We start from the raw sequence: 15,091 nt of genomic DNA, 5'->3' as shown, positions 1-15,091 counted from the left end.
GCGGGCTTAACAAGGTCAATCAAGTGAAAATCGCGTGGATTGGCCACAACTCGATGGAGGCGGGACTACAACCCCGAAAGTTGTAGTCCCGCCTTCTACACGCCTCCTCAATGAAAATCCACTCAAGCCACAGTTAAAATTATAGTCAGGGCACGAGGGTGCAATTACAGCATGGCAAGTTTGCATAAGCAGTTTCCATTATAAATGTGTACATATACATTTATAATGGAACTGTCTGTAGACATAAGATATGAGATAATGTACAATTAATATTGTATTTTAATAGAAATAATTTGTGTGAAAATAAACCAGAAATAAGCATAGCTATGCAACTGTAAAAAGAAATTAAGAAGCAATCCATGGACTCATGGAATCTTTTCAGACAATAAAAGTAGTTTGATGGATCTACAGTTTAGTATCCAAATCATGCTTACAGTCCGAAACATAAACAGGGTCCAGATCCAAAATATAAACTCATCTGCATCTTCGCAGATGCTGACCTGCTGTGTTTCCAATATTTTCTGTCTTTGTTTCAGAATTCCAGCATCTACAGTATTGTGCTTTTCTCACACTTTTAGTCTATTGCTTACAAAGTCACCACCCCACTTTCTCTCCCAGCAACAAACCAAGTTTATGATAATGGAAGTTTAGTGAAATAACATCTCCAAATGCCTGTGTGGACTTCCAAAATGATTTTTTACTGTTAAAAATGATTTAACTTCTTCAAAAGGTACCTAAATTGAAGCAGTGACATCCAGTTTAAAGACTGTCCAAATTCCTACTTAAAAATTTATTTACAGATCAAGCTAGAATACAAAACATGAGCTACACCAGTAATTAGATTATGATTGGCAAACTCTAATATAAGTAGCACTATGGGATATTCACTTTGCCGTTTCCACAAGGCAGAATTATCATCAAGCCCCATCCAGCTTAACAGCAAAACTTTCATAGCATCAGGAAATAGTTTGTCTACCAGTTCCTCAGCAGGTGGTAAGTCTGTGATTCTGTCGATGTGGGTTGTTTTAAACTCTTCTACTTGCCTGCTAATAGAGGCATTAGCAGAATAAAACTGATGTCCCAACCAATTACTTACAGTATAAAGCATGTGACTACAATAAATAGAATTAACCCCTGTTTCAGTGGTTTCTGTTTTGATAATGAAGTCTTGAAGATGGGTCAGAAGTTGCAGCATCATATCAGCCAACTTCTGTGCAGATATGGTTTCACTTATTAGGAGTTCTACAAAATCAAGTAACAGTATGATTGCTTTCTCATGTTCCTTTTGTATTTGCAATGGTAAAATTTTAAAAGCTTGATAAACTGATCTAAACTTGATGGACAAAGAATCATAACCCACAACCTCTACATACAGTGAGTTATCTACACAAGGTTCTTCAGTTTCTTGTAAAATTCTTTCTTCTTGGGCACAGTAGTTATGGTCACCCTGATTCACAGTACTGTTGTTGTAGGTACAATCCAAAGGTGAAGCAGCTGTCCTATATACATTAATATCAGGTACCAGATTAGCACCTTGAATGCTTGAATGTAATGCAGAGGAACTTTTGTGGCTCTTTGTTTCAGGAAGGCAGTTTTCAAGCAGTTCTTCATTAGAGAAGTTTTGCAGAATCTTAATATCATATTTTTGATTCAGAATGGGGTCATTTATTCTTGCTTTCCACAAATCCTACCACAAGAAAAAAAAATGATTATGGTAGTCCAAAATATCAGATAGCCATTTGGTTTATTTTAAATTTTCACAAAAGACGGTTTAACACTTCCTGCGTCAATGCAGCTGAAGTCAGGAATTCAGCAGTTTGACAAGGCATATATGATTGGTCTAAACCCACAATCCTACACTCTGTGGTCCTTCTTGTTTGTGCTAAACATTGTACTATCTCTGTACCTGAACACATTTAAGACTAACATTTTAATTGATAATACATTTAATAAGTGTCAAAAATAAACTTTAAATATTGTAAAATGCTAAAGCTTTGTATTACAACATACACATTAATAAAGGTGAAGGAATTATCATTTGAAGTTGCATTACACTAAGAATTATAATTAAGGCCAAATAATGCTTTATAGAGTTGTGATCTATTCAATAGCAGCAAAATCTTTTACAACTGACATTTTTCTTTCAAATGCTAATCGTACCTGAAGCACAACAAGGACTTCTAACTGTTGCTCTTTACTGTACATCTCAAAAGCAACTCGAAACAGTCCCTGAATGCTGTAAAACCACAAATTGTTCACCACTGTTGGTATCTTCAGTCGTTCAAATCGAAATTCTGAAAACAAATATTTTGCAGAAATCATAAATATGAATGGAAGAGAAATAGAGAAGAGTCAATCTGGGAGGACAGTGTAAGCAACTTTTTTTGTGGACAACCTTCAGATGTCAAGGGCAGCAAAGGAGATTACAGCAGAGGCTAGGCTATCATCAGAGACGTGGGGTGGTCACAGTAAAAGGGATAGCCAGCAGGGGAAATAACAACATAGAAAAGAGGTATAGCTGGTCGTGGAATAGTAGATTACAAGTCAGAGGAAGTCATGATCAAATTTTACAGCTCTCTGGTTAGACCACATCTTGAGTACTGTGTCTAGTTCTGGTTACCAAAACAGAAGAGAGACATTTAAGCCCTGGAGGTAGTGCAGAGAAGCTGATCCCTACTGTCGGGTCTGAATTATGAAAAAAGATTGGAGACACTTGAAATGAGGCATCTGAGAGGTGATCTTATTGAAGTATACAAGATAAATCTAGAAAATTATTTCAAATGAAGATGTGTGAGGAAGACAAAGGGACATAGGTTCGAACTAGTTAAAGCAGATTTGGGCCTGATATCAGCACATTCTTCTTCATACAAAGAATGATCAGTACATGCAATGGACTTCCAAATGTAAAAGTAGAGGTAAACACCATGGAATTATTTAAGAAACAATTGGATAAGAAGCAATGGAGAGGACTTTAGTGTCTTTCTGCATGGACAAACTAGGATTAATGAACTAAGATTGGGTAAATGGTCTTTGTCATCCTTAATTATCTTGTGTATATGAGGGACATAGCTAAAGTGAGTAGTCAAACCTAAAAGAAGTGTTTTCCTTCTACAGATTTGCATACTCCTTTGAGTAGCCCTATAGATTCTAATTTGTAGTTTCAAACAAGAATTAATGTAGTACCTGAACTAAAGCTGAGCTTTGTTGCCAATCCTTTCTTTGCAAATTTTGCATGAATTCTTGGATGATTTTCAGTGCGGATGCCAGTTTTTGCAACAACATCAGCACCAAGAAAAAGTGGGGTCAAGTTCTCCTGAAGGTGAGGGAAAGAGAAATTAAAAAATGTAACAAATGTATTACTAGATATAAAATCCATAAACCTTGTGGTTTTATTTTCTGCTTTGTTAGTTTTCCATGCACCATATCTCATTTTTACTGAGTTAATTCTCTGAGACTTAATAATCTAATACCTGAGCAAGGTAGGTTTGCAGCTTTCTGATTGATCAGCCAGCCTGAGTCATTGGTGAGGCTTGGAAGGGTAGATCTGTCACTGGGCGGGGATTGAGAACCTTCTGATTCAACTCCCTGCTAGCCAATGTTCTAGCAGATAGAGTGATCCTAGCTTACCAAGCAGTGGGAAGCTAACCAATGCTCTGTGCTGTTAAGCTATGTGATTTTAGCCCGTTAAACTCCAGTACTATGCACATTTGTGGATCCCAAATCCTTAGTTTTTGGAAACCTGTAATTAAGTTCTCTCGGCTAAGGCATATCCATACCTAGAGAGGGTGTGCCATATCAGGCAAATTAGAATTGTACTTGTGCGTTTTTCAATTTGATTTGGCAACTCTTAAGCACAGTGATCAGTTTTCACACGTTTGACACCCAGCTAACCAAAAAATACTTTATTTTCCAACTGGAAATGTAAGTGACCTTTAAGCGTAGCTAAGGCATGCTGTCCAATCTCCTCACCCCTCCCAAATGCTGAATAATAAAATATTCAAAATTAAAAGCATGACCTGGTCGAGTACATTTCCCTTGCTTAGCACATTATAGAGCAGTACTTCAGTGTACATACATGAGGCTGGATTGTCATCTAGAAACAATCAAAATACATTAAGAAATCAGAAAATCTCAATAAAGCAAAATTATTCACTACAACGGGATAACATATATCATTATGTGTATGTACTAGTACTAGTACTAGTAACTTGCCCGTAACATTGTCCATAGTCAGGTAATAAATACAAGTTTTTTATATGCAAGCTGGAGTTAGGAAAGAGATTTCAGAAACTCACTCCACAGAGCTACCTAATGACCAGAGCCTGCAACTATATTATAACAGTCGATATAATTACAATGGTAAATGTGACCAAAAATCGCGACAACAGGAAGTAAGTTTTCTGGATTGGAAGTGTGTGCCCTGCAGTAGATTTTTAATATATATAGTATTATATTCTGTACAGGAATTATTTTACCCAAAGTAGATTAACAATTATGAGAGGCAAAAAAGTCAATCTCCATAGTAAGTAGAAAATAACAGCTCATAGAATCACAGAATGGTTACAGCACGGAAGAAGGCCATTCGGCCTGTCGAGCCTGTGCCGGCTCTCTGCAAGAGCACTTCAGCTAGTCCCACTCCCCCGCCCTTTCCCCGTAGCCCTGCACATTTTTCCCTTCAGGTACTTATCCAATTTCCTTTTGAAAGCCATGATTGAGTCTGCCTCCACCACCCTTTCAGGCTTACCCTGCAATTGTTCCTCAACTCACACCCTCCCATTTACAAATGTGAAACATGGCAAACAAAGTGCATTCATACGCCGTACCTTCCTCCTAAAGGACAAGACTGCATTCAGTCCAGCTCCTGGAATCACCCCTCACCTGGGCTGTATGCCTTGTGAATGTCAAACAAAGAGAAGACTGCGTACAATACTAGACAGAGGAGTGCCATTTCTAGCAGCTTGATTTACAATCAACTGAATTTGATGAAAAGTGAACAACAGTCTCAAACTTTGGTCTTCACTTTGCCTGCAAGCTAGAGGTATTATGATAGTATTTAGGAAAACTACTAGATGATCAAGCTCTCCATTTTCAGGGATGTGGTTTAAATAAGCAATTGATTATCAAATGCATGCCAATACATACAAAAAACAATAGATAATGATTCCTCCTGTCCCAGTCATTAGATAGGATATATTTGATGCACTTTATCATCATACAGTAGTTTTAAAATTATATCCCTGAAAACTGCACAGCTTCATGTCAGAATATGTGGATTTTTTAATAGTTTTACACCTCTCAAATTAAGTTGCCATTGTGCCTGTAACATCAAAGGTATTTTTCATTGTACACCAGTAGAACTCCCATGGCATTGCTCACTAGTAGCCAGTGAGGTGGAACGTGGTCCTGTAGCAACTTAAACATGAGACAGTGGCTTGCCCATCACTGTAATACAGCAAATTTGTTGAAGCAATATATTGTGTGACTAACGTGAGGGAAAATTTTACATTGCTGATACTAAGTGACGCAGACCTCACAGATATACTTGTAATACTATTACCTACTATTTTACAAAACTTGCTTACAATGCAAATAATTGTGTTCTTCCTTCTCCAAAACCTCTTACTCTCACTTATTTACATTATAACATGTTTTTGTCCTCAGTAAACTCTCGGTACTTGCTAAAGAGGCAAATGCATTTTATTTATTGGTTTCTTCTTCCTGCCTCAAAACTTTTTTCTCAGCCACTTACATGGCCATAATTTTTTTTATTTTTCTTCCCCTTCTTGCTGTAACAATCCTAGGATTGGGCTGTGGGAAGGTAGAATTGTGGCTAGCGAAGAGTAGGGATAGGTTGGGCATATAAAGTAAAACCCAGAAAATTCTGTGGTGGAAGAGAGAGAGTGGAAGGGAAAGTGCTGTTGCACTTGCTGGCTTGTATTATTGCTGCTAGTTTTTGTTAAGAATACTCTGTTCTGTATACATAACTGTGTTTGGAGTTTTACCTGAAAGAAGGTAAAGAGCTTGTCATCTCGTGCTTACATAGGTTATCACACCATTGTAGATTTGTACTGAAGAGTTTTTCCCATAATAGACCAGCAGTTTAAAGAGGCATCAACAAGCACCTGGTCACTTGAAGTGGCATGGATCTGACTGACTAAAAACAGCCACAATGTCTAAGCCCAGCATCAAAGTATCTCATTCACATGACCCCAGTGCAAACATCAGTCCCCTTCAACAGCATAAACTCACACAAACAATACCTTTAGCTAAGAATTTTTATTTAATGACTTAAATTGTAAAACAAAATGAAAGCAACTAAATTCTGATTCCAACAACCTGCCACTGGAAGTGCCTTGACACTGACCCCATCAGAAATCAGAAAGTCAGCTAATATTAGTAATAAAGATTTCTCCCACTCTGTCATGCACAGGTTTCTTTGCATGCTTGAACAGCAGTTCCAGGACTTCCTCCTCAAATGGGAATGAGAGCCAAAGGCTTGGTAAGGTGGGGGAATAGCTAATCCGAGTCAGACCACACTAGTATTTTATAGTATATAAAGCAATATTGAAATTTGACCAGTAGCAGAGGAGAGTCAAATTGTAGATTGTATTTAATGCTGTGAAGGAAAGGTGAGTGCAACTAGGATAAATGTTTATTCTAGTGTATTGCTGCAAAGTACAGCAGCTTCCTATTACCTTGGATACCCTGGAGAGGCCAGTGAACTTGTCTGGCCATACGAGAATTGCGGGAGGTGCCCTTCACTGCTGAGAACATCTTCTTCCATGGAGCCTCAATCATGCTCTTATGGGCCTCCTTACCTTGGGACCAAAGGCTGGGCCCTCCTTTGCCAGGTTATAGGCAGTAACGCCTCAACTGAAGAGTTTTTTTAAGTTTATGGGTTTGGTTCCCTGAAGAAACACCAACCTCAGATATTGTAGCATATAGATTGGACAAATCAAATTGGCAAAAGCAGCCTTGAGGACGAGTTCATAGAGTGTATTTGGGACAGTTTCTTGGAACAATACGTTGTGGAACTTACCAGGGAACAGACTATTTTAGATCTGGTAATGTGTAATGAAACAGGATTAATTAATGATCTCATAGTAAAGGATCCTGTAGGGAAGAGTGATCATAACACGATAGAATTCCACGTTCAGTTTGAAGGTGAGAAACTTGGTCTGAAACTAGAGTATTAAACTTAAATAAAGGCAATTACAAAAGGTATGAGGAGAGAGTTGGTTAAAGTGGACTGGGAAAATAGATTAGAAGGTAAGACAGTAGTGGTAGACATTTAAAGGGATATTTCATGACTCAACAAAGATATATTTCAGTGCGAAAGAAAGACTCGAAGAGAAGGATGAACCAACCATGGCTAACCAAGGAAGTTAAGGATGGTATCAAATTGAAAGAAAAGGCAAACAATGTTGCAAAGATTAGTGGTAGGCCAGAAGATTGGGAACATTTTAGAAACAAGCAAAGAATGACAAAAAAAATAAAGAGGGAGAAAATAGCTTATGAGAGTAAACTAGCAAGAAATATGAAAACTGACAGTAAGAGCTTCTACAAGTATATAAAAAGGAAGAGAGTAGCTCAAATAAACGTTGGTCCCTTAGAGGACAAGACTGGGGAAATAATAATGGGAAACAAGAAAATGGCAGAGGCATTAAACAAATATTTTGTATCTGTCTTCACAGTAGAGGACACCAAAAACATCCCAGTAATAATAGAAAATCAAGGGGCAAAAGGGAGGGAGGAACTTAAAATAATCACTACCATTAGAGAAAAAGTGCTAGGCAAATTTATGGGTCTAAAGGCTGACAAGTCCCCTGGACCTGATGGCCTGCATCCTAGGGTCTTAAAAGAAGTGGCTACACAGATAGTGGATGCATTGGTTGTAATCTTCCAAAATTCCCTTGACTCTGGAAAAGTCCCTACGGATTGGAAAACCGCAAATGTAACGCCCTTATTCAAAAAAGAAGGGAGACAGAAAGCAGGAAACTATAGGCCAGTTAGCCTAACATCTGTCATTGGCAAAATGCTCAAATCCATTATTAAGGAAGTAGTAGCAGGACATTTAGAAAATCGTAATACAATCAAACAGAGTCAACATGGTTTTATAAGAACATAAGAAATAGAAGCAGGAGTAGGCCATTCGGCCCTTCGAGCCTGCTCTGTCATTCAATGAGATCATGGCTGATCTGCTGCCTCAACTCCATTCACCGGCCCTATCGCCATATCCCTTGATGCCCTTACTAGTCAGAAATCTATCGACTTCTGTTTTGAATATACCCAATGACTGAGCTGCCACAGCCCTCTGGGGTAGAGAATTCCAAAGATTCACCACCCTCTGTGTGAAGAAATTTCATCTCATCTCAGTCCTGAATATAGACTCTGGCACAGTTCCCATGGAGGGTAGCTAATGTAACCCCACTATTTAAAAAAGGTGGTAGAGAGAAAACGGGGAATTATAGACCGGTAAGCCTGACACCGGTAGTGGGGAAAATGCTAGAGTCCATTATAAAAGATGTAATAACGGAGCACTTGGAAAACAGTGACAGGATCGGGCAAAGTCAACATGGATTTACAAAAGGTAAATCATGCTTGACTAATCTACTGGAACTTTTTGAGGATGTAACTGGTAGAATAAATAAGGGAGAACCAGTGGATGTGGTGTATTTGGACTTTCAGAAGGCTTTCAATAAGGTCCCGCATAAGAGATTAGCGTGCAAAGTTAAAGCACATGGGATTGGGGGTAAGGTACTGTCTTGGATAGAGAACTGGTTAGCAGACAGGAAGCAAAGAGTTGGAATAAATGGGTCTTTTTCCCGAGTGGCAGGCAGTGACTAGTGGGGTACCGCAGGGATCGGTCCTAGGACCTCAGCTATTCACAATATATATAAATGATCTAGACGAGGGAACTAGATGTAATATCTCTAAGTTTGCAGACGACACAAAGCTGGGTGGACATGTGTGCTGGGAGGAGGATGCAGAGAAACTCCAGTATGATTTGGACAGGTTGGGTGATTGGGCAGATGCATGGCAAATGCAGTATAATGTGGATAAATGTGAGGTTATCCACTTCGGTGGCAAAACCAGGAAGACAGATTATTATCTGAACGGCAATAGATTGGGAAAAGGGGAAGTGCAACGAGACCTGGGTGTCCTTGTGCACCAGTCGCTGAAGGTAAGCATGCAGGTGCAGCAGGCGGTTAAGAAGGCCAATGGTATGTTGGCCTTCATAGCGAGAGGATTCTAGTACAGGAGCAAGGATGTCTTGCTGCAGTTGTACAGGGCCTTGGTGAGACCACACCTTGAGTATTGTGTGCAGTTTTGGTCGCCTTATCTGAGGAAGGATGTTCTTGCCATGGAGGGAGTGCAGCAAAGATTCACCAGACTGATACCTGGGATGGCAGGAATGACGTATGAGGAGAGATTGGGTCGATTAGGCTTATATTCGCTAGAGTTTAGAAGAATGAGAGGGGATCTCATTGAAACTTATAAAATTCTAACAGGACTAGACAGACTAGATGCAGGAAGGATGTTCCCGATGGCGGGGGAGTCCAGAACCAGAGGTCACAGTCTAAGGATAAGGGGTAAGCCATTTAAGACTGAGATGAGGAGGAATTTCTTCACCCAGAGAGTGGTGAACCTGTGGAATTCTCTACCACAGAAGGCAGTTGAGGCCAATTCATTAAATATATTCAAGAAGGAGTTAGATATATTACTTAAGGCTAAAGAGATCAAGGGATATGAGGAGAAAGCAGGGACAGGGTAGTGAATTTGGATGATCAGCCATGATCTCTTTAAATGGCGGAACAGGCTCGAGGAGCCGAACAGCCTACTCCTGCTCCTATCTTCTATGTTTCTAAGAACGGCCTACCCTTTATCCTGAGGATGTGGCCGCTGGTTCTAGACTCCCCAGCCAAGGGAAACATTCTCCCAGCACCCACCCTATCAAGCCCTGTAATAATTTTGTATGCTTCAATGAGATCCCTCTCATTCTTCTGAATTCAAGAGAATACAGGCCTAGTTTACTCAATCTCTTCTCATACGACAGTCCCGCCATCCCAGGAATCAATCTCGTGAACCTTCATTGCACTCCCTCTATGGCAAGTATATCCTTCCTTCGGTAAGGAGACCAAAATTGTACACAGTACTCCAGGTGTGGTCTCACCAAGGCCCTATATAATTGGAGTAAGACTTCTTTACTCCTGTACTCAAATCCTCTTGTAATGAAGGCCAGCATACCATTTGCCTTCCTAATGGCTTGCTGCACCCGCACATTCACTTTCAGTGACTCATGTACAAGGGCACCCAGGTCCCTTTGAGTATCTGCATTCCCCAATCTTTCACCATTCAGGAAATACTTTGCCTTTCTGTTTTTTCTACCAAAGTGGATAACTTATGAAAGGGAAATCGTGTTTGACAAATCTATTAGAGTTCTTTGCGGAGGTAACGAGCAGGGTGGATAAAGGGGAACCAGTAGATGTAGTGTATTTGGATTTCCAAAAGGCATTCGACAAGGTGCCACATAAAAGGTTACTGCATAAGATAAGAGCTCATGGTGTTGGGGGTAATATATTAGATTGGATGGAGGATTGGCTAACTAACAGAAAACAGAGAGTCGGGATAAATGGGTCATTTTCAGGATGGCAATCTGTAACTAGTGGGGTGCCACAGGGATCAGCGCTGGGGCCTCAACTATTTTCAATCTATATTAGTGACTTGGATGAAGGAAGCGAGTGTATTGTAGCCAAATTTGCGGACGATACAAAGATAGGTGGGAAAGCAAGTTGTGAGGAGAACATAAAGAGTCTGCAAAGGGATATAGATAGGTTAAGTGAGTGGGCAAGAATTTGGCAGATGGAGTATAATGTGGGAAAGTGTTAAGTTATCCACTTTGGTAGGAAGAATAAAAAAGAAAAATATTATTTAAATGGAGAAAAACTACAGAATGCTGTGGCACAGGGGGATCTGGGTGTCCTCGTACATGAAACACAAAACGTTAGCAAACATGTGCAGCAAGTAATTAGGAAGGCAAATGGAATGTTGGCCTTTATTTCAAGGGGGATGGAGTATAAAAGTAGGGAAGTCTTGCTACAACTGTATAGGGCGCTGGTGAGACCACACCTAGAGTACTGCGTACAGTTTTGGTCCCCTTATTTAAGGAGGGATATACTTGCATTGGAGGCAGTTCAGAGAAGGTTCACTAGGTTGATTCCTGGGATGGAAGGGTTGTCTTATGAGGAAAGGTTGAGCAGGTTGGGCCTATACCCATTGGAGTTTAGAAGAATGAGAGGTGATCTTATTGAAACATATAAGATTCTGACGGTGTTGGACAGGGTAGATGCTGAGAGGATGTTTCCCCTCGTCAGGGAATCTAGAACGAGGGGACATAGTCTCAGAATAAAGGGTCGCCCATTTAAGATGGAGATGAGGAAGAATTTCTTCTCTCAGAGGGTCGTGAATCTCTGGAATTCTTTACCCCAGAGAGCTGTGGAAGCTGAGTCATTGAATATATTCAAGGCTGAGATAGACAGATTTTTGAGCAACAGGGGAGTCAAGGGTTATGGGGAGCGGGCAGGAAAGTGGAGTTGAGGCCAAAATCGGATCAGCCATGATCTCATTAAATGGCAGAACAGGCTCGTGGGGCCGAAAAGCCTGCTCCTGCTTCCATTTCTTATGTTCTTAGCAAGCCACATTGTTACAGATAGAAAATGGCTTTCTTGGATCCTCCAGCTGCTACAACAGCACTAGATTTTTCTTCCTCTTCCCCCAGAGGCAGATTCCCAATTGAGGACACTCACTGGCAGACTGCCATGAATATTTAATAAGGGTGTGCATGTGTTTCAGATAGACATTAAACCAAGGTCCCATTTGCCTGGTCCCATGGAGCTATTCGAAGAGCAAAGCAGTTCTCCTGATGTCCTGGCCAACATTTATCCCACAATCAACACTACTAAAACAAATTAATTGGTCCTTCAGCTCATTGCTGTTTGTAGGACCTTGCTGTGTACAAATTGGCTGCTGTGTGTTTCTACAAAACAACAGTGACTACAGTTCAAAAGTAATTCATTGGCTATGAAGCATGTTGGGACATCCCGAAGATATGAAAAAGTGCTATAGAAATGCAAGTTCTGGTTCTCAGTGGTGTGACACTAACAGAAGTGTAGTTCCAGTAATATTTTAACAGTAAATCCACCACTGAGGGAAAGCTAGCCCAATATTTCGACTATTAGAAAACTAATTTTAAATCAATGGCATCGTAACGTTTGGTTAAATGCATTTTGGATATGCATTACATAGAATTACATACAATGTACAGCCCAGAAACAGGCCATTCAGCCCAACCAGTCTGTGCTAGTGTTTATACTCACACGAGCCTCCTCACATTCCATCTACCTCATCTCAGCCTTTCAGCATATCTTTCTATTCCCTTTTCTCTCAGGTACTTGTCTAGTTTCCTTTTGAAAGCATCTAAGCTATTTGACTCAGCCACTTCTTATGGTAGCGACTTCCACATTCTAACCACTCTCCAAGTAAAGAAGTTTCTACTTATAAGAACATAAGAAATAGGAGCAGGAGTAGGCCAATCGGCCCCTCGAGCCTGCTCCGCCATTCAATAAGATCATGGCTGATCTGATCCTAACCGCCAATCTACTATCACTGAACCATCTCCTGAATCTAACAGCATTAGACACACGAAATAGGAGCAGGATCAGGCTACACGGCCCCTGGGCCCGCTCCGCTACCCACAGGGCCATGACCGATCCAAACCTAGACTCATGTCCAAATTCCTGCCCGTTCCCCATAACCCTTTATTCCCTTTACTTCTAGGAAACTGTCTATTTCTGTTTTAAATTTATGTAATGATGTAATTATTTCCCTATTGGATTTATAAGTAACTATCTTGTATTTATGGTCCCTAGTTTTGGATTCTCCCACAAGTGGAAACATTCTCTCCACATGTTTTAACTCAATTCACATTATTAACACCAGCAAGGCAGAAATTAGGAGGGGTAATTGAAAGCTTGGTTGACGGTATGGGTGCTTGAGAACATTTTTAAAAGGTGGAGAGAGTTGGAGAGGTTTTGGGAGTTCGAGTGTATAAGAGCAAAGTGGCTTAAGGCTCTGCCATCAGTGGTGGTGGGATGGAGATTGCACAAGAGGCCTGAGTTAGAAAAACAGAGCACTTAGGAGGAAATTGTACAGATGGGTAGAGGCAAGTCACAAAGGAATTTATAGATGAGAACAAAGAATTTAAATATAATGTCCAAGGGAATAGGGACCCATCATAGATTGGTGAGGACAGAACTGATGGATGAGCAGGCCTTGGTTCAGGACAGTATACGAATGGTAGAGATTTGGAAAAGTTGGAGTTTCTGGAGAGTAGAATCTGGAGGTGACAAAGACAGACCAATAGAATGATCAATGTACTATTATCAGTGTGTGTAATATTACTCAGCATGCCAGTGTGCATATCTTAGGTCTGAATGTATTGAGGCCTATTTAAAGGGAAACCTCTTGGGACAAAATGCAGCATTTCCATCGGAGTTATTTTATTGATTGGTTTCACTGCACTGGGAGTGTGTAAGAATCCCAGAGGGACCCTAATATTACTCACATGTGGAACAGTTCAGCCATGGCTCAGTTGGGAGCATCCTCGCCTCTGAGTCAGAAGGTTGTGAGTCCCACTCCACAGACTTGAGCACAAAAATCTAGGCTGACACTCCAGTGCAGTACTGGGGGAATGCTAGACTGTCAGAGGTGCCGTCTTTCAGATGAGACGTTAAACCGAGGCCCCATCTGCTCTCTCAGGTGGACATAAAAGATGCTATGGCACTATGTTGAAGAAGAGCAGGGGAGATATCCCTGGTATCCTGGCCAATGTTTATGCCTCAACCAACAGATTACCTGATCATTATTGCATTGCTGTTTGTGGGACCTTGCTGTATGCAAATTGGCTGCTGTATTTCCTACATTACAATAGTGACTACACTTCAAAAAAAGTACTTAATTTGCTGTAAAGAGCTTTGGGACATCCTGAGATTGTGAAAGGCGCTATAGCAAGACTTGCTTTTTTCTTTTAACTCTTAATTTTGTTTTGAGTAATAATCAGATGCAGTTCTGAACAATTTTGTTTAGCCTAGACATGAAAGTTGCCTGTTGCCAAATAAGATTATGACATTTTCTCTTGCATATAATTAACCACCTTGCATACCACACAAAAGGAATAGGAGAGATGAACGTTGAATACAGAGTGTTCACAACTATATTCATTTTTCACTTAATTAAACAGAGCAAGAAAGCAATAATGCACATGGGCATTGCTATAATGCACTCAGTTGCAACAGATAAAAGTGATATTGAATTTGATGCTGTATCTGTTCTAATCTTTTGCCCTGCACTTTCTAAAATTTAAATCTTGCTTTTTTAATTTATTCAAATGAATCAATTTACAGTAAATGCAGATATTAAATAACAGCTGTCATCATACCCTCCTCTGTTTATAATGTAAATAGTACTTTCAAGAATTAGGGAAGTTACATTTTATCATCCAAAACAGTATGACTTTGGCACTTTGTATATAAATATAACGAAAGCTCTAACTTTATTATTTTAAATACCAACCTCCACCTGGAAATCTTGACACACTTTAATTGCATTGGGAGGGCTCAAGAATACAAATCTGAATTTCCTGAGACCCACACTCCATTCTGGTAAACACACGGGAAAACGTTCACCAGATGCCATGGTTAATTTTTGCCAGATCCCCTGGAGGAACACAATTACTCGGATCTCACAATGAAGCTGGCCACCGTTTCCAGTCAGAAAGAAACTCCAAAATATAAAGAGGTAACTCTTGAAATGCACAATAGGTTGATCAGCAACTGAAAGAGAAAGGCGAGTGTCTCCGATAGTATGACTCTTCATCAGAAAGGAGTTCTAGGCCTACCAGAATCTCGCTCATTTTTGGCTTAAAAATGTCACCGATGTTAGATCTAACTCGCTCCTAACATCTTCTTTGTGCTGACAGCTCCACATAACAGTTCGTCTTTATATCCACAAGAACTTCATTAACGCAGCTCTC

General features: G+C 40.1%; 1 protein-coding gene across 2 annotated transcripts; it reads right to left on the bottom strand.

The window, feature by feature from the left end:
- Window positions 1-764: 764 nt before the first annotated feature.
- LOC147104369 (uncharacterized) lies at window positions 765-15,088 on the bottom strand. Of its 2 annotated transcripts, none has more exons than XM_085961668.1 (4): window positions 14,632-15,088; window positions 3,184-3,313; window positions 2,161-2,294; window positions 765-1,687 (listed from the first exon to the last, which is right to left on the bottom strand). In XM_085961668.1, exons 1-4 carry the CDS (start codon window positions 14,932-14,934, stop codon window positions 791-793), a joined length of 1,464 nt encoding a protein of 487 aa, XP_085817794.1. In that variant the 5' UTR covers window positions 14,935-15,088; the 3' UTR covers window positions 765-790. The 2 variants fall into 2 exon arrangements, with proteins under 2 accessions (XP_085817794.1, XP_085817795.1); XM_085961669.1 differs by having other exon boundaries at window positions 14,957-15,088.
- Window positions 15,089-15,091: the final 3 nt, after the last annotated feature.

The sequence above is a fragment of the Somniosus microcephalus genome, chromosome 19, assembly GCF_052327205.1.
Source record: "Somniosus microcephalus isolate GS21.2 chromosome 19, FLI_Smic_1.0, whole genome shotgun sequence".
Classification (NCBI taxonomy): Eukaryota; Metazoa; Chordata; class Chondrichthyes; order Squaliformes; family Somniosidae; genus Somniosus; species Somniosus microcephalus.
Note: the sequence above shows the minus strand (reverse complement) of the source record. Positions and strands in the feature narration are given on the sequence as shown.

Bases quoted from the DNA above. Each gene is read 5' to 3' on its own strand.
- LOC147104369 (XM_085961668.1), bottom strand. From the start codon at position 14,934: ATGAAGAGTCATACTATCGGAGACACTCGCCTTTCTCTTTCAGTTGCT. The intron at 3,314-14,631 runs GTTGGTATTTAA...CCTCACCTTCAG, and splicing joins GTCAAGATTTCCAGGTGGAG to GAGAACTTGACCCCACTTTT. The intron at 2,295-3,183 runs GTACTACATTAA...ATTTGTTTTCAG, and splicing joins AAAGCTCAGCTTTAGTTCAG to AATTTCGATTTGAACGACTG.